At 36.1% G+C, this 20,358-nt stretch overlaps 1 protein-coding gene across 11 annotated transcripts in view; it reads right to left on the reverse strand.

The window, feature by feature from the left end:
• Nucleotides 1–20,358, reverse strand: part of Birc6 (baculoviral IAP repeat containing 6) — a 185,646-nt gene that overhangs the window by 75,015 nt on the left and 90,273 nt on the right. For all 11 annotated transcript variants that reach the window (XR_004943402.1, XR_004943403.1, XM_036171155.1 and 8 more), the window contains 11 exons: nucleotides 19,906–20,033; nucleotides 15,899–16,030; nucleotides 14,541–14,756; nucleotides 13,323–13,506; nucleotides 12,821–12,976; nucleotides 10,747–10,880; nucleotides 8,511–8,664; nucleotides 5,501–5,617; nucleotides 3,383–3,537; nucleotides 2,759–2,885; nucleotides 452–562 (listed from right to left, as the gene is read on the reverse strand). Coding sequence is in view for 9 of the 11 variants with exons in the window: in XM_036171155.1 (XP_036027048.1) it covers nucleotides 452–562; nucleotides 2,759–2,885; nucleotides 3,383–3,537; nucleotides 5,501–5,617; nucleotides 8,511–8,664; nucleotides 10,747–10,880; nucleotides 12,821–12,976; nucleotides 13,323–13,506; nucleotides 14,541–14,756; nucleotides 15,899–16,030; nucleotides 19,906–20,033 (1,614 nt within the window). In the remaining 2 variants the exon portion in view is untranslated. The remainder of the gene's footprint in view (nucleotides 1–451; nucleotides 563–2,758; nucleotides 2,886–3,382; nucleotides 3,538–5,500; nucleotides 5,618–8,510; nucleotides 8,665–10,746; nucleotides 10,881–12,820; nucleotides 12,977–13,322; nucleotides 13,507–14,540; nucleotides 14,757–15,898; nucleotides 16,031–19,905; nucleotides 20,034–20,358) is intronic.

Raw genomic sequence — 20,358 nt, forward strand, 5'->3', positions numbered from 1 at the left:
TGGAAAGGACCCAAATCTCATGTGTCCTATTTTAGAGAATAACCCTCCCTTTCCAGAAAGAGAAAAATTCACTTATTTGGGAAACTTTAACTCAGTTCTCTAAGATAAATTGAGGCAAAGGCTATTCCTTTTTAACCATACACAAGTTATATCCTATGAACTATGGATAGGTAACACACACTTAATCTTCAGTATCATGGTATACACTAACTTAATCTTCAGTATCATGGTATACAGGAGATAAATACAAACAGGAAACGGGAACAACACTTTACATCAGTGTAAAAGGTTTTCCATTAAACTAAATTTATCAAAATAATGCCATAAAGAAAAAAGAAATAAAAAGCAATGAATCTATAGATTCATTTCATTTCATGGAATCAACAAGTTAATACTAGAAATATTTTAAAGTCCATGCCAGAGACCTACAGAAACAAATTTTTGAACTTACAATTAAGCTGCATATTTGTCATGAGTGTTAGGCTATGAAGCACAAGGCACCACGTCCGGAGCAAAGTATTTGGATACCAAGCTAACACTGTGAGAAAGCTAGTTATCGATGCTACATAAAAGAGAAAGGGAAAATTTATTTGGTCAGGATAACTGAATGTTTATTAATGATTAAAAATACATATTATTTCTTCACAATTATACCTCATTAGCTAGTATTCTTAAAATACACAAACAAATAAACAAAAATATTAACAACAACAACAAAAAGGCTGGGCAGGGGTGGTACACACCTTTAATCCCAGCACTTGAGAGACAGAGGCAGGAGGATCTCTGAGTTCCAGGCCATTCTGAGCTACAAAGTGAGTTCCAGGAAAGGTACAAAGCTACACAGAGAAAACCTGTCTCGAAAAAACAAACAAAAAACAAATAAAATAAAATAAATAAAACATGCTGCAGAGATGCTTGCAAGGAAGGAAACAAAGGGAGGTCTGAAGACCTGGGATGCTAAAAGCAGATGCACTTTAAAATCCAAAACTAAAAGACCATCCATCGTATTGGCCCCAAATGGCACAACTTTCAAGTTCAACAATTAGAATGATTGGAAATGTTCATTTTGAAACCACTAATTAAAATGTTAATAGGCCTGTCAATCTCGAAAATTGTCTTATCAAACAAAAAACAAAAACAAAACCATAAGGACTACAAGTGACATGTGCTTCGAATTCCAGCTCTTATGAAGCTGAGGCTATAAGTTTAAGTAACACCAACCTAGGCTGCTTCTGTTTTATTTTTTGGTCTTTTTTTTTAAGGTGTAATTATTTTTATGTGTATGAATGTACTGCTTGGACATGTGCTGTGCATGTGTGTTTGGTGTCGAAGGAGGTATGGTGGATTCTCTAGAACTGGAGTACTAGATGGCTGTAAGCCACCATGTGGATAGTGGGAACAAAACCCGGGTTCTCTACTAGAATAACAAATGCTCTTAACTGCTGAGCTGTCTGTCCAGTCCCTGCAGGCCAGCTTTTAGAAAACAGTCTCTCGTCATCTATAAAAATGGTTTGATTACTCTCTCAAAGTCATGTAAGTTAGAAGCTTCAAATCTTCATGTTTACTTTCAGAGGACATAGGATACTATACAGGCCAAAGGTCACCAAGTATACAAATGGCACAACTCTGAAGAAGCAATGTATACCACCTGGGGTGAATGCCCTAAAGAGAGGGAAGAAAGAAAGAAAGAAAGAAAGGAAGGAAGGAAGAAAAAGAGTAATGTTGAATGGAGGAATTATGGTGTGGAGTATCAGGAAATTGTACATACCCAAGTGAACAGATAATCCCAAACTTACAGACCTCATGGTATTATTAAGCCAAACATGAGCTTCCTCTGACACAGGGAAAAAATTCTTACTAAAAAGGAAAAAAATGATTCCAACAACATAAGCAGAAACACAGAAGGAAAAGAGTCCCAAAGAATGAAGAAGCAAAACCTTATAGCATGGAAAATACACCATAAAATTAATGTAAACATGCAGGGGTGGGGATAGATAGCTCAGCATGGAAAAGCATTTGCTATATAAATTTAAGGACCAAAGTTAAAAGCCCCAGCACCAAGGTAAAAGGCTGGAGGTACAATACCCAAAACTCTAGTATTGAGCAGAGACAGGACTGCTGTGGCTTACTGGCTGCCAACCTAGAGCCAGGTTCAATAAAAGACTCTGACTCAAGGGAATAGGAACAAAGACAGTGAGTCGATACCTAACACACTCCTCTGCACTCACAGGAGAGACAGACATAGACACTCACAGATAAAAATCTATAGATGGAGGAAGAGAGGAGAGCAGGAGTGGAAAGAAGAGGTATAGCAAAGTTTTTTGAGTTTTTGGAGACAGGTTCTCACTATGCGACCCTGGCAACCCTGGAACCCACTACGTGACCCAGGGGAGCCTAAAACCCATGCTAGACCACCTGACTAAAAACATTAGCCAGGTCTAATACTGATTTTCAAAGAGAGTACACCATTTATTTATTTATTTATTTAAAATTTTGAAATAGGGGCTCATTATGTAGTTCTATTTTGGTCTGTAACTCACTATGTACACCATGCTGGCCCTAAGCTGACAGAAATCCACCTGCCACTGCTCTCAAATGCTCGGAGTAAAGGCATGAGCTACCACACTCACCCATAAAGCACTTCTTTGACCAAAACAATACAACTGTAACACTACTATATAATTTATCCTAATTATGACCATTTAAAAATTTGCTATTTGGATTACATTCGTAGTTTTCAAGCTAAAAAAAACCTTACCTTGATTTAACGAGATAACAGGTATCCGATTAGCATTATACAAAAAAATATCTGCTCCATTCTCTTTGTTCCCTGATGAGCTAGAATTAAGGCTCAATGTGAGCCACAACTGAAGAAGTGATTCCAACTTTAAGAAAAAGAAAGAAAACTAAGAAATGGAAAATGTACTTATATTACAAAGTATCACCCAAACAAAAATCTTTATGATTACAAACTTGTCATGAGTAAATAACTGCTGATTACCTTCTAGCTACTTTAATTTGGTTCACAAGCAAATAGATCTTAAAATTCTAATTTATATTTTAATTATGATTTAACTTGATTAAAATGTATAGTTCCCTCATAACCCATGTTTTCCTCAATGAAAACTGAGTAAGCTAATTATTTTCAATCACAGGTTTATACGTACATATCAGAAATAAAAGTACCAACGGTTAAACTCATGAAAATACAAAATGGTTGATCACTAAGGAGTGGGCATCATTAAGTATTCCTAAGAATTTTCTTAACTGAAGTTAACAAAGAAACCATCATGGTCAGATCATTTATGAATTTCCAGTCAGTTAAATCCATTAATAGAGAAGTAATCTATCAAAATTCATTGTTTTCCCCCTAAAGTCCTACCTGCACATGATGGACTTGAAGCATGGAAAAGAGCTTATTGAAACAAACATTTAACATTGGGATAGATGATAACTGTATAATGAGCTGGCTATTCTGGTTTGTTGCTTGTAAACTCCCTAGAAGTGAATCATCTGTTCCAGTTGGAGATTGTGAAACTGAAAAATCAAGCACAAGTAACATGATTTAAGGAAGTTTCAGAACACATGTGAATTTATCAATAGTTAAGAACAAACTAAAAACTTTTATTGAAGTTAAATTCTATACAATGGATCTATAATAGTATTTGGGGAAATTGGATTTTATGAATTATTAGATATTTAAGAATACAGGGAAAAGAGAGGTTCCCAAAGTTACAACACTAATCTCTAACAATTTTCCAAAGTTAATAAAAGGAAAACCTGACTATTAAGAAGGCAATTTTAGAATATTCTAGTATATAAATTGCTAAAGTTATTCTTCTTACTGAGCTATTAAACTTAGGATATAGCATTCTAGAAAAGTGCTTTGCCACTGACCTAGATCCACAAGCCTGTAGTGCATTAATTCTTAACCTTGACTGCACTTTAGAATCAACTTTGTAGCTTTTGAAAGTTTGCTGATCAGATCACACAATAGCTTTAAAAAAAAAAAAAAAAAAAAAAAAAAAAAAAACTGGCCGGGCAGTGGTGGCACACGCCTTTAATCCCAGCACTCAGGAGGCAGAGACAGGCGGATCTCTGTGAGTTGGAGGCCAGCTGGGCTACAGAGCAGGACAGGCTCCAAAGCTACACAGAAACACTGTATCGAAAAATCAAAAAACAAAAACAAAACAACAACAACAACAAAACCCAATATATTTACTGGGAGCAGAAAACACAAGAACACTATGGAAAATGTTATCATACATTCAGAGTATTATTACACTAAAAAGAGATAAGCCTGGTGCAGGACAGGAGTCAAGTGTAGATGATTAACAAAGCAGACATTATTGTAAAAAGGCTGCCAATAAATTTAAATAAGCAATATCAAATAATAAAATAGGAATTGGGGGAATATGTCACTGTCTCATATTGTGAGGGGACTGGATCTATTATAAGAGGTTCCGGTATTAGATGAGATAATACACAGTATTTTCTGTAATAGTAAAGATTTTCTCCTTTTATTCCTTCACCTTCTGTGAGCAAGAAATAAATGCAGATTGTAAACTTCTTATTTACATAGGGAAGGTTTAAAACCCCAAATTCATGAGTCAAACTATATCTGAATTCTCTTCACAGATACATGATTGCCCACAACACTTCCAACCATCTACAGTTCTTTACTCATTTAACCTAAGAGAAAAAGAAGTGGGTGTGTATACCCAAGGGAAAAACATGTTTGTCTGTGATGAGCAGGGTATTCCTCAACATGCACTTCCCTGACAGGAGAAAATATAGCAGTGTTCATCCACATTAGCAATGGCCAAATCTGGCAGACCACCTGTTTCACCATTAGAAAAAAACTTGCCTTCCTTTTGCTGAATAGTAGAATGTAATGTCTCTCAATTCTGGGGTTCAGTTAGGAGACCTTTAGCTGACATTTCATTTATACATTCCAGCCCAGTATTTCAGAATAAAAAGGCTTTATTCAGAAAAAAATATTTTAAATAGTTATTGAATGAATACTGTGAATGTAATCAATGAATAAAAAAATGTAATTAATATCATGAGTATAATTAAGATCTTGAATGTAATGAATGCCACTGAATTGTGAACTTAAAAATGGTTATAACTGCAAATTATTACGTTCATTTAAAAAAATAAGGTGGAATGTTATCATCATATATGTGTGTATGAAGACAGTAATGTTTTAAAAAAAAATTTTTAAAGTCAGTTGTGTCATGGATGTATAATGCAAGTAATGAATTATATAGAATTCCCTCAACCTCATAACAGCACAAAAATAGGAACATACTTTATGTGTTTAGACTGAATTTACATGGAACTATATTTGGCATGCGCCCAAAATGTCCACATTGTCTTATTTAACAACAGGCTACCAAATTACATATGCTGTATGCTATATACTCTAAGCTCTTTCCAATTAACAACAGACACAGAATTTGAGTAGAATTTGATACTCAGGAATAATCAAACTTACAAGTAGGAGATGTATTTGTTAACGCCTGTAAAATGGAATCTGCTTCCAGGGTAGACATCATTTTCAACATAAGTTCTGCTTGCTGTTCAAGGCCAACTTCTAGACGAGCATCTAACGCTACAAAAAAAAAAGAGATATCTGATCAGTTATTACTCATGTACTTCCTACTACAGAAACCATGGCAGCATCTGGTCCCAGAAAGGGCTGACGAGGCATTGACTTCACAAAAAGACTGTGGTGTTGTTAGAACTAAACCAGGAAAACATCTGAGCATGCAGATAAAGATGGGAAATAAACAGTACAGAGACAGGTAGAATAAGTAAGTGACACAATGACAACAGATGGAAAGACATTCAAAATGGGAGATGGCTCCCTTCCCCCAGCCCACAAAAACAAGAGGAGAAAACCAAAACAAATTCAAGAGAACTATCAGACATAGAAATAAATGTTAGCTTATCACACTTGACACAGATAAATGTGTAGACACACACTAAGACAGTACTAACTTCCGTCCAAATCTTGGTTTTTTTAGACCAATTTTTAAAATACACTACTAATTATAGAAAAGACTAACTCGCAGGTACATGCAAAAGCAGTAAATGATGAACCAAAGGCATCTTACTTTGCACAAGAACTAAAAAAATACTCAAAAAATATTGAACACTTAGCATAGATCATAAGAAGCCACTTAAAGGAGTCCTATTAGTCATATTTGAGACAATTTACGTATCCAAATAAATAATATAACTTTGGGAATATATTTAATAACTATACATGAAAATTATCAAAATTGGGGGCTGGGGAGATAGCTCAGACGTTAAGAGCACTGGCTGCTCTTCCAGAGGTCCTGACTTCAACTCCCAGCAACCACACAGTGGCTCACATTTTAATGATATCTGTTGCCCTCTTATGGCATGCAGGCATACATGCAGTCAGAACACTGTATACATATATAACTAAATCTTTAAAAAAATAAAATAAGAAAATAGGCTGGACGGCAGTGATGCATGCCTTTAATCTCAACACTCAGGAGGCAGAGCCAGCCTGTGAGTTCGAAGCCAACCTGGTCTACAGAGAGCGCTCTAGGACAGGCAGCAAAACTACACTGAGAAACTCTGTCTCAGGAGTAGGGGTGTGGGGGAAGAGTGGAATATGTGTGTGTGTGTGTGTGTGTGTGTGTGTGTGTGTGTGTGTGTGTGTATAATAAATACTATGTCTACAGTTTACAATAAAAACAAATGAGTAACAAATGATATTAAAAATAATAGGCACCAGATTAAAATAGAAAATCAAGGACCATGTTAGAATTTAAACAAAACATTATGTATAAAATATTCAGCCTCCCTCCCCTCATACACACACACACACACACACACACACACACACACACACACACTTGTCTACACAAATAGGTAACATACACACATACAAATTAAGTATAAAAAAAAAAAACATTTTATAAAGAGGTCAAATTCAGTTCTGTAGATGTATATGTTGTTAAAACATACTTTTTTTGATCTAAGACAATACATCCTCCAAGAGCCAAAGCAACATAACAAACACCCCTATAGCAGACATTAGAGGCCGTCTTTTGAGCTGTTACTCAAGGCTATCCAAAACCCCCCAAAACATGCTGGTGTTACTGCCCTTGTTTGTCCCTAAATGTGGAAGGTTAAGATCCTATTGCTGAAGATATCATACACTTCAGAACAGGATACAGAGACCCCCTAAACTGGAATTGACGTTAAAACTTCCTCCCTGAGGTCCAGCTTTCATGGTACCAGAAAGTGTCATGTAAGCTTCCAAAGAAGAAAGCAACAGTCCTATCTATCCATGAAGCCCATAAACTACAGTAATACCAAGAATGGTGCTATAACCCTAAGAGTACAGGAGTGACAAGCATAGACTGGTAGTAACCAGCACCTCTTACTGAATGTAATTAAGGTCTGTTCAACAAGAGAGAAACCATGCCTGGTGCTGGAATCCTAGTCAACTAAGTACTAGGAAAGTCATGGTTTTTGAAGAACAATCTGCAACCACCACTTTTCTAAATCAGCACAATCCCTGACAACAATCTAAACATTAGTTTTTATGCCTTTAGGTAAGTGGAGTCTTCACCCCATCAAGGGAACTTCTCTTTCCAACAGATGGAGACCATTACAGAAAACCGCAATCAATCAAATGCTGAGCTGTGGAGCCCAATCCCAATGGATACACCAAGACACTACACTTGTACCCAAGGTTCAGGAAACTGTGGAAGAGCAGACAGAAGAACTGCTAAGAGCCAAAGGAGTAGGGAATCTGCTTTGACACTGTGTCTCCTTAGCAATGTCAGAAGCTACATCCATGAAATCTACCAATAGCCTGAAAACAGACATACAAGTGACATTCTACAGAACAATGAATGAAAAAAAGGCTCAGAATTTGAAAAAGAGCAAGCAGGAGTATGGGAGGTAATAGCAGAGGAAATGGAAGGAGGAAATGATATACTTAATATGTCAAAGTAAAAGAATTACAACAAAGTAAAAGAACGTATTCCCATTTCACACATCAAATAACCATTAAATAGCTTAGGGTCAATCTTACTCTGAAGGAGAAACCAGAGTGGACCATCAATAAGTGAAAGGCCTTTAAATGTGCTGACAGAGCCGGGTGTGGTGGCGTACGCCTTTAACCCAGGACTGGGGAGGCAGAGGCAGCCAGGTCCCTGAATTTGAGGTCAGCCTGGGTTACAGACTGAGATTCAGGACAGGAACCAAAAGTACATGGAGAAACCCAAGACAGAAGACAGAAGAAGGAAAAAGAGGAGGAGGAGGAGGAGGAGGAGGAGGAGGAGGAGGAGGAGGAGGAGGAGGAGGACGACGACACCACCACCAAGCATGCTAACAGAAATAGCTATGAATGGTAAAGACAGCACACCAGTGATAGCAGTAAAATGCAAATTCTGAAAGGAAAACAAAATTCACAAAGTTTTTAGTATATGCCTTAATATATTCCTATACACACTTACCCTGAGATACTGAAACACTGACAGTCTGGGATCCATTCTTCTCTGTGTTTGACGGTGGCTTTGCTACAGGCATCCCCAGACCTCCAATGTATGGGTTATAATTATAGGTACCGTAATCAGCTCCCCAATAGTCATACCAGGTACTGCTTATAGGCTTTAAAAAACAGAAAAGTTAATATTTTTAACAAATTAAAAAATTTGTAGTATCTGAACTGGAATAAGTCTACAAAATAAGCATTCTCCCTCTTTTAATGTCCCAAAATGGTTGGAATCTTATGAATTTACAAAATTCTTCAGTAATATTCTACTCATTTTTCAATGGGTAAACATAAAAATAACTTAGCGGATCAGAACTTGAAAGGCAACCAGCACCATTAATAAAATTATGTGGAGCGGGAGAAATGGCTCAGAGGTTAAGAGCACTGACTGTTCTTCCAGAGGTCCTGAGTTCAATTCTCAGCAACCACATGGTGGCTCACAACCACCTGTAATGAGATCTGGTGCCTTCTTCTGGCCAGCAGTCATACATGCTGTATATGTAATTTTTTTAAAAAATTATGTACCCCAAAGAGCAGTAACTGTATAAAGTATTATACAGCTGCATATCCTTTAAAATTTGCGGGAGAATATCAAAGAAACAATGACAGCAATGATCTCATCTTGGGAAGGAAGGAAAGAAAGAAAGAAAGAGAGAAAGAGAGAAAGAGAGAGAGAGAAAGAGAGAGAGAAAGAAAGAAAGAAAGAAAACTTTAGAAATTTGTTTATGCCCTTAGGAGGCAGAGGCAGGCAGATATCTATGAGCTTGAGGCCAACATGTGTTACAGAGTGAATTCTGGGAAAGGCTCCAAAGCTACACACAGAAACCATGTCTTTAAAAAAAAATTAAAAAAATTAAAAAGAGAGAGAAATTTGTTTATTTAGTATGAGACAACTTGAAGAAATTGATTCTCTCCATCACAGGAGTGCTGGGAATGAAAATATTGTCATTTACTATTTTAAGTATGTTTATTGTGTTTAATTGTATTAAAAAATAGGTGTTTTATAAAAAGTATATTTATTACATGCATTGGTGCATATCTCTGTCTACTGTATGTGAGCCTGGTAACCAAGAGGACCAAAGAAGGCTTTGGGTCCCCTAGAACTGGAGTTACGTATAGTAGTGAATCATCACAGGTCCTCTGGAAGAGCAGCCAATGCTCTTAACTGCTGAGTCAATTTTCCAGCACCCTTGACACTGTTTTTGTTTTTTGTTTGTTTGTTTTTTTAAGTATCAAAATACTTATTGCAGCTTAATGTACTATATATATGCTGAATAATGAGCTGGGAATAATGAATTTGGGAGCAACGTGCATGGCTTTCCTCATTACTTCCTCTGTTAAATTAGCTATGGGTTTGCCAGCTTATTAACTTTTTCATAGCTTCAACTCTCGTTGATTCTATATACTGGTTGTTTTTTCAAGACAGGGTTTCTCTGTGTAACAGCCTTGGCCGTTCTGGTACTTTGAAGACCAGGTTGTACTTGAACTCACAAAGACCTGCCTCTGCCTGCCTCTGCCTCCCACGTGCTAGGATTAAAGGTGTGCACCACCATGGCCCACTTATAAATTTTTCTTTTAATATCTATTTCTTTAGTTTCTTGCCATCTATGTTTAGGACTGACTATTTTTTATTGAGAGCCTTGAGATGCATTACTAGGTTATCTATTTATTTGATATATATAATATTGTAAGATATAAGTATTTTCTGTTATAAACTTTCTTGTTAGAATTGCCTTGGCTATATCTCAGAGGTTATGACAGGACGCATTTTCACTATCATTGGTCACTATGAATTTTTTATTTCCTCTATGATTTCTTGCATGACCCACTGTTTTTTCAAAAATGCATTTAAGTGCCAAGTATTTTTGTGGTTTCTACAGTTTCTCTTTATATGGCAATCTACTTTTACAGCATCATGGTCTGATAAAACACAAGAATTTATATCAGGTTTTCTTGTGCTGTGTTTATTCACTTGGGTCCTATGATGTAATCATTTGATAGGAAATTCCATGTGCTTTTAAAGGAAACTATGCACTGCCTCTACACAGATCTGTCAAGGTCTATTCATACACAGTCTATCTTAGCTCTGAAGTTTCTTTACTTGTTTTTAGTTTGAAAAACCTAGCTAAGATAGCTTTTCTCCTTCATGTAATTACTAGACAAAACATGTAAGATGAAATTATTCTAATATAAAATACCTTAAAAACTTTGGCTGCAAGAGGATCCTTTTCTAAATCAATATCTAAAGGATCAATGTCAACTTCCATTAGATCTTGAAGTAGCTCAAGGTCAATTTCCTTATCTTTTTCCAAAGAAGAGAGAGGAGGTGTACCTTCAAATAAGTAAAAAAGATATCACTTGAAGAGTGTATTACATGAAATTTAAACAAAATACTACTTTGTTTTTGAACTAAATATTTGATTTGCATAGAACATACACATAAACACTTCAAAATATTTATATATAAGTATTAATCAACATGCATATTTATCACTCTGCACACTTGGAAAACAGCAATGCAATATCTGATTTCCTAGTGAGAAGACCACATTATTTGCCCTTCTTAAAGTAAGTGGCATAAATTTTACACTTCAAAATAATTACTGGCATATCTAAAATGGATTAATATCATTTGTTACACCTACCACATCATACTTTTTTGGTATTCAACTATCACTACAGGTAATAATCATTGAGTACACAGGCTAAAGCAAAGAAATAATTAAATTATAGAAATATTTACTTATCTACTATATATTAGAAATTACCTTGCTCTCAGATGTCTCCAATTTTTAAATAGTTTCTACCCTTTGCATTGATTACTTTTCTATCCTTCCTTTTCAATAAATATATCTTTATAGAATGCCAGAAAATGGGAGCCTTTACTAGTTTCTTTATATGTATATAAAGATCAATAAAATACCCTTACTAGATTAAGAAAAGGTTAGAGGCAGAGATGCATGGTAATTAAGCATTCTACAACATGACCAGCTAGCTAACAGAGCATACTGATGGCAAAGGTCCTACTCTACTGTTACACAATAAGCCTCTTGACAGCAAACATGAACTGTATGCAAAGAAAGAAGTCTTTCCAAATGAAGAAGGACTTGCTAAAAAGACTGCACTATGAGGGAACCTAGGACTAAAGAACAACAAGAAGTTGAAAGTGATAGCAGGGTGTTAAACGTATGTGTGTGAGTGTATGTTCAATACTAAACAAAATTCATTTTTGCAAAGGATTATCCAGATCACAAAGGATCCTGCATGCAAATTAACAAATACAGATTTTAAAAAGAAAAAGATATATAATATCCCAATATCTGGATATTAAAGAGCTTTCAACTTTGTCTTCATCACTGAGTATTTTTATAATATTTTCTTCAACAATAAGTGATGGTTAATCACAACTGTCAGCTTGAGATCTAGAATCATCTGGAAGTCAAACATCTAGTCATAACTGTGAGAGATTTTCTGGATTGTGTTAACTGAGATGTGAAGGCTCAAACACTCTTGGTGGTACCATTAACTGTACTGAGATTCTGGAATGTATAAAAAAGATAAAGAGGGCACTATACATCTTTGCTGCCAGATGTGATGTGATCGGCTTAACAAGTTTATCACTATGACTTCCCTAGTGATGAAAGAAAACCACAAATTGTAGAAAAATGTAAACACTTCCATTATGTTTAGACATTTTATGGATGTAAGTGTTTTGTCTACATGAATCTATGCACACCACATGCATGACTGGTGACCACGCAAGCAAGAAAAGGATGTCAGAGTCTTGAAGTTGGTTGTTGTTGGTAATGGGAACCAAGGAAGTGCAACTAACTAACTGCTGAGCCAACCCTCCTGTCAGTCCCAAATGCTTCCTAAGTTTCTTTAGTCTGGGTATTGTTTTTTCACAGAAACAGAAAAGAAACTAAGATAATATATGAAAATACTTAATGTTATAAAGTGAAAGAAATACTTAAATTATACTAAATTAAAATGCTTAGAATATTATCAAATGATAGCATTTAATCTCAGCTCTCGGGAGGCAGAGGGTGGGTGGCCTGTATTCGAGACCAACTTGGTCAACAGAGCTAGTTCTAGGACAAGCAAGGTCATACAAAGAAACCCCGTCTTGGGGGAAAATTTTTTTTTCCTGTTTTTTAAAAGCCTAACAGAAAAATACAAAATTTAATTTTATATGCCATTAACATTCCTCAACTGGAAACCTATTTTCATTTCAAGGACAGAAGAGCTATTTGAAATATAATTTAATTTCACCTGCGATATCATGTGTCAAAGGTTCATCTATGGTCTCCAGCAACTGAGCAGAAGACTGCGGAAGGGAGTCATCAGAGTCACCAGCTGTCGCACCGACATCATCACTCGCTGTGCCTTCTTCCATCGCTTCTGCAGCTACCGGAGCCAACAACTCTCCTGGATTGGAGGGGATAGTCCTAACCACTTTAATAATTCGTATGTTTTTATTACTCGTTTATAACAAATGAAGAAGCTAACAGACTGGATTCTTAAGGTCACAGAAGAACTAGTGAGCAGCATTAGCATTGGTGGTAATAATGAAATATGGGCTTCCCTACCAATGTATTCTAATAACCTAGCAATTTATTAAAACTACTGCTCCGTCATCATAAATATAAGAATTTAAATAGTTACTACTGCAACATTTATACATTTAGGAAATCTCTTATAATTTCCTTTAGACATTACTTTAGCAAGATAAGCTAATTCTGACACACCATAGGAAAAATTAATCCTAACAAACCTGCTAAAATATCCTGTAGCATACAGGTTAACGAATACTGAGCCCAAGCACCACCCCAAGAGATGTCTCCTCTATTGAAGTCAGTTCCAACCAGAAGCAACAGCAGTCTTTCCAGCTGTGGCTCATTCACAATCTCACACAGATGAATAGTTGGCCTTGTTGCATTTGCAATGCGTGCAAGAACCTGAAACACATAAAATCACATGCTTAAATAGTTGTAAAATTGGCCAGGCAGTGGTGGCACACGCCTTTAACCCCAGCACTCAGGAGGCAGAGTTAGATGGATCTCTGAGTTCCAGGCCAGCCTGGTCTACAGATCGAGAACCAGGACAGGCACCAAAACTACACAGAGAAACCCTGTCTCGAAAAATAAAGGAATAAAAGAAAATACTAGCTAAATTTAATAATAATAATAATAATAATAATAACACTGAATGACAATTTTCAAAGTAGATGATTTTTATCAAGTTATTTAAAATGAAAGAAAACAATGAAATATTGTGGTATAAATACTGTATTTGGTTTTATTTTACATTTACTATTTTCAAAACGGGGTTTTTCTGTGTAGCCCTGGCTGTCCTGGAACTCATTGCCTGCTCTGCCAGCTGGGATTAAAGGCATGAGCCACCAAACCCAGATTGCATCTTGTTTTAAATCTGGATGAATACTTACAAATAAACAATGAATGAATGAATTCCAGGAAAGGAATCATAGCATTCAAAGTTATTTATTAATCTCATTTATGTTTACTTATTTCCTATATGAATTAATAGATTAAAGATAGGCACACCCAAATTATCTACATTTCAAACCCTCAAGTTTTCATTTGTTGTTGTTGTTGTTGTTTTGTTTTGTTTTTTTGGGTTTTGGGGCCAGGGTTTCTCTGTGTAGTTTTGGCTGTCCTAGAATGAGCTCTGTAGCTCAGGCTGGCCTCAAACTCACAGAGATCTGCCTGCCTCTGCCTCCTGAGTGCTGGGACTAAAGGCCTGAGCCACCACCGCCTGGCTAGTCTGAGTATTTTAACATAGTTAAAGCAGTCATCACCCAGCAACAAGTGAGTCTTGGGATGAAAGTCAATACTATTGTCTAGGCAAACCCTCAAATAAAAAACTGCATCTGATTTTCTGAGGAATAGGGGGAAAGTATTTTTTAAAAATCAAGGAAAATAAATCACTCTGCTCCTTCGTATCAACAAAACCTGTATCATGACTGACTTACCTTGCAGACAAATAGTAAGAGGTCTGCGTGGCATGTGAAATCCATGGACAGGAGAAACAGGACAAGCTTCTGCACCACTGAGATGCAGCGCTCGTGGGCCAGAGTAAACGGGAGAGGTTCTATCTCAGGGCTCTCTTTTGTCGTCGGAACTTCTGTGTCTAAATTAGAACGAGACCACTCTGCTGTCCGGCGCAAGCGAATCAAATCCTTAAAATGCTGCATACAGAAATGTACATGATTTAGGGCAATGTTTATTGAATGGAAGCCTCTCAGTATGTACTCCTGTGACATGAAAATATCCAACAGAAAATTTCTAATGCACAAAACTTTCATATAAATCACAAGCTCCCAAGAAAAAATGATGATGTTTTGTCTGAAACAGCTGTCTCTTCTGACACAGCCTCAACCCTAAATGACCTTGGACCCTGTGATCTTTCTGCCTTTCGTCACAGATGTTGGGATTACAGGTGTTCTGAACCATCATCACACCTACCTAAAAGTTAAAACTACTACCAGCAATCGAAACTGAATGATAATAATCATCTCCTATTTAAAGAACATGATATGCAACAAAACTGCACAAAGGCCATAACATAGATTAAATCTAGTATTTAAAACAAATGTTATCAAAATATACAATGAATAATTAATGCAATCTGGATAGAAATAAAGTCTCTTCAAAATATTGGATTTAAATTATTACAAAATCTTGAAAACTTTAAAGTTGAAAATCAATGTTACGTGTAATTTTGGATTAATGAAAACAAATGTAATGAGTCTTTCTTGTTTTCTCTATTTTGAGACAATAGTCTTGTTTGTAGTCCAAGGTGGAGTTAAACTTGTGATCCACCTGCTACAACCTATTAAATATTGAGAATATAGGCAAATGTCACCATGAGAAAAAAAACCTTTTAATTACATTAAAAAAAAAAATCACTAGAACTGATGTGGCAAAGAAAGTTTTTGAGAAATATGCAACACTGGATACAAACAAGTTTTAACTCCAAATCTAAATCTCCCAAAAACATAATTGAAGGACAAAGAAATGTCAACAAGCACTTTCCATATTAGCTGTCTTTAAAAGGATAAGGAGATGGTATTCATAACCTGTTTTTTGATCCATGAAAATAGACAAAACCATCAATGTATAAGGACCAACAACTAATACTGCACAATAATCATTCTATCTCCAACTTACTCTCAAAGCCACTCTGAAGCTCTGTACTAGGTAGTGAAGTCTACATTTCCTACATTAAAACTGAGTATTCTGATACTGAGTATTGACAAGAACAAACATAATCATTATTATAGTAACAATAGTAACAACCATTATTACAGCCATGATTACATGATCTTACCTTGGAGGTCGCCTGCTTTAGTTTTGCTTGCTCTACCAGAAGTTTATATGATGAGCCTTTGTTACTCTGTATTTTTTCTTTTTCCATCTGTTCCACCAAGGCCTTCTGTTTTGCCTTTAGTAGGTTAAGTTGCTTAAAATATAAATCAACAACTTAATCTTAAAAATATCAATGTTAAGAACAAAATGTAAATAATTATACTTCTTACAGAATTCACACTTCAAAATAACTAATCCTCTGAAAAACTTAGTAATAAAACTTAAATGTTTTTTTTAAAGGAAAACATTGTCTCTCCATTCATCACTGAATATTAGTAAGTTCCTTAGACATGGGAGAAAGAAGGTAATTAGAAAACTTCCTTATAGAAGCTGATTTTTTTTTCCAATACTGGAAAATATTTTTTATTGATGAAGAATTCTTAGCTTCAATTTTATGGGAATTTCACTTTATAGTAGTAAATATTATTAATACATCTCTGAGTATGTCTATTTTACTGTTTAATAGCTTCTTCAAATATTCTTTATTTGTGTGTGTGCCCAAGTGTGTGTAGCACACACTATATAGAGACTGTTCTCCCCCCTTGAACTAAAATCATCCTGCTTTTGCAGCAAGTGCTTTTACCCCTATGCCATTTCACTGGCCCTACAGTGTTTTCCACTTAAATAAAGATTCAACTACGGTTTTAAGAAATAACAGGGCTCTCTGGGTGGCGGTGGCGCAAGCCTTTAATCCCAGCACTCGGAAATCAGAGCTAGGTGGTTCTCTGTGAGTTCTAGGCCAGCCTGGGTTACAGAGCAAGTTCCAGGACAGGCTCCAAAGCTACACAGAGAAACCCTGTCTCAAAAAAAAAAAAAAAAAAGAAACTAACAAAAAGAAAAGAACAAAACAAAAATAACAGGAGTAAAACACAGTCCAGTCTGTAGCAAGAACAAACAGAAAGATGAGAGAGAAAACAATTTCTAATTGTAACGATTTTATGTGTTGACCAGCTTCCCCATTTATCCATATAAAAACATAAAGAGAAAGGGAGAGACAGAGACAGAGAGAGAACATGCCAAGAACTAAAGGAAAAAGTCAGGGACTTAGGACAACATATAACATTATATTATTTTTAAAAATGAACTGAATAACTCTAAACTAATAACAATTCAGTTTCAGAAATTGGCCCCAAAAGGTTATAGACTAACATATGTAATAATTATAACAAAAAACCAGAACTATTAATTTTTTTTAAATTAGTTTCAATTCTTTATACAAATACATAGTTTCCAAACTATTTGTGACTAAGATGGCAACTGCTGTTCCATCACCATAAATACTTAAACAGTGTATTTCCCAAAAAGAGCATCCCCTGACAAATCATAGTACAACCATCAACATAGCTACAGCTATAAGTGGTGTGTGTGTGTATGTGTGTGTGTCTGCATTACATGTATGCCTGCAGGGGCAGCAAGATGTCAGAAGAGGGTGCCGGATGTTTGGGAACTGGGGTCATGCAAAAATCTATCATGAGAATGTGTCGATCAAACCGAGATCCTCTGGAAAACCAGCAAGGATTCTTCTTAATTTCTGAACCAAGCATGAGCCCAGGCCCAGACACAGCTTGTTTTACTTATTCATTCATTCATTCATTCATTCATTCATTCATTCATTCATCTTTAGGAGAGATAGGATTGCAGGGCTACAAGGATGACTTAGTGGATTAAAAATCACATGTTGTTATTCCAGAAAACCCAAATTCAGATCCCAGAACCCACGCCATGTGGCTTATAAACTCCACCTCTAGGTAATCAACACTGTCTTCTGGTCTCTGTATATACTTGTATTTACAAGTCATACATTCACAAAGACAGACAAACAGACACAGACACAGAAACACACACACACACACACGTTTGTTTTTTTTTTAAATGTAGTAAATTGGCTGGAGAAATAGCTCAGTGGTTACTACTGCTTGCTCTTCTAGAGGACCCAAATTCAGTTCCCTGAAGCTACTGGCTATACACAATCAAATTCCAAAGGATTAAATGCCCCCTTTTTACCTCAAAGGCGCATATGCAGTCAGTATACACACACACACAAAAAAAAAAACACAATACAGAACACTCGAACTCACAATCAAGGATATAGTTTATACTATGAAAGAACGAACTTCCTCAGGGAGAAAGGAAAAGACACATTTTCTTTTTGAAAATCAAACTCAGCACCTAGAACATCTCATGCATATAATCTACTTTTGAAACACACCAAGAATGAGAACATTTTTCAAAAATTATTATAACTACCTGCTGTTTCAAAATAAGTTAAACTTCTATAAACTCAATTCTTCAGATGAAAATGACATGGTAAATAATGTTTACATAGTGATTCTGGAGAGATGCAGATATCCTATACTAGAACTACATTTCTAATACATGACCACCTATGAAAGCGAAGTGTGGAGGTGCAAGTGAACACAAAAGGAGAAGGGATGAGTGTGTGTGTATTTGGGTTTTCTTTTTATATTGCACAAAGCAAGAAAGGGAAAATGAATCTTTAAAAACTACAGAGTTAGGCAGGCAGTGGTGGCACACACGTTCAATCCCAGAACTCAGGACGCAGAGCCAGGCAGATCTCTGTGAGTTCAAGGCCAGCCTGGTCTAAGAGGGAGTTCAAGGACAGACACCAAAACTATACGGAGAAACCCTGTCTCAAAATACAAAAAATAAAAACCAGGAAAAAAACAAAACAAAAACAAAAAACAAGGGCTGGAGAGATACCTAAGAGATTAAGAGCACTGACTGCTCTTCCAGAGGTTCTGAGTTCAATTCCCAGCAACCACATGGTGGCTCACAACCATCAATAATGAGATCTGGTGCCCTCTTCTGGCCGACAGTCATACATAATAGATGATGGATGGATGGATGGATGGATGGATGGATGGATGGATGGATGAATAAAACTTTAAAAAAAAAAAAACACTATAGGATTAATCAACAGGTTTCAGAATAAAGAAGGTAATCATAGTAACCAAGAAAAAACAAAAGTACTATGGGTGGAACAATGACACAAGTTTGCTGCTCACGCATAGGACCTGAATTCAGTTCCCAGCACCCACATGACAGCTCACAACTATATGTAATTCCAGTTCCAGGAGACTTGATACCCTCTTCTTCTGGCCTCCTCAGTTACCAGACATACACACTCAGGCAGAACAACCATTTCCATAAAAAGTAAAAATAAGTAATATCTACAAGGCAACGCATTGATACACTTGATATAGAATACAACTCTGAGGCAAAGAGGAAACACACTACATACCTGCCTGTCAATATTTTACTGAATCAGTACACACAAAAACCACACAAAAGTAAAAGAAACAAAATACAACACTATCTATGAAAACACACAAATTAATGACAAGAAGACTGTGAACAATCTAGGAACCCCAGTGACATAGGCATGCTATTCCAGCTCAGTAACCATGGTAGGCCTCTTTGAGAAACTGATAATGTACTAATGTCAGAAAAATATGTCCATTTATCCAAGCAAAAGACTAAAAATATGAACTTAGAAAGAAAGAAGCACACTCAGAAATCCTGGATGAGATATAGGGCATGTGGTATCCATGCCCACAAACTTAAATTCAATAAATTAAAATCAAAAAGTTAGAGGGGCAGCTGACAAACAATTTCAATCCAAAGGTCAACTGGAAGCCACTAGGAAAGTGTTACTGGGTTTGTACAAAAAAAAAAAAAAAAAAAAAAAACCAGAGTAAATGGCAGCATTGTAAAGACAGCCAGAGTAAAGACAAAAGTCAGGAAACAAAGACCTTGAAGAGTAGTAACAGAGAACCACAAATTTTAAAGAATACCAAAACTAAGGAAAGTAGGTCTTTTTCCATTTTACATACAAGGTTGTCGAAGTGTTAATTAAAGGAACACCCTGGGCAACATGCTCCATGCTTGTCTAAAGCCAATGATCCCAAATGACAGTCTCAAAACTAAAACAAAGTTACTGACCATTACCTGCTTATGATGAACAAGCTGCTTTCTGATTTTCCTGGAATATAATCTATCGAGGCTACTGCCTCCCTTGGATGATCTATTTAGGCTCTGAGTGTGCAGATTATTGTTGATGAAACTCCACTGATTGCCTGAAAAGAAAAGCTTTTATTAATATGACTTTAAAGTAACTTCTATACCCACAAAACAAAAATATAACAATATATCAAACGAAACAAAGCTTTTGAAAGACAGACAGCTCTCTAGAGGTTAAACAAATGACTGACAACAGAGATCTGTATCCAATCTCTTCTTGAGCATCCCAGACACTTTCTGTTAAAATGCTTAAGAGGCAGAGATAGGCAGATATATGTGAATTCAAGCCTATCTTGAATTAAAAGGTGAGTTCCACAACAGACAGAGCTACACATAGAAACTCTGTCTTGAAAAAACAAACAAAAGGACTGATCTTGAACA

Source organism: Onychomys torridus, chromosome 21 (assembly GCF_903995425.1).
Source record: "Onychomys torridus chromosome 21, mOncTor1.1, whole genome shotgun sequence".
NCBI classification, from domain to species: Eukaryota; Metazoa; Chordata; class Mammalia; order Rodentia; family Cricetidae; genus Onychomys; species Onychomys torridus.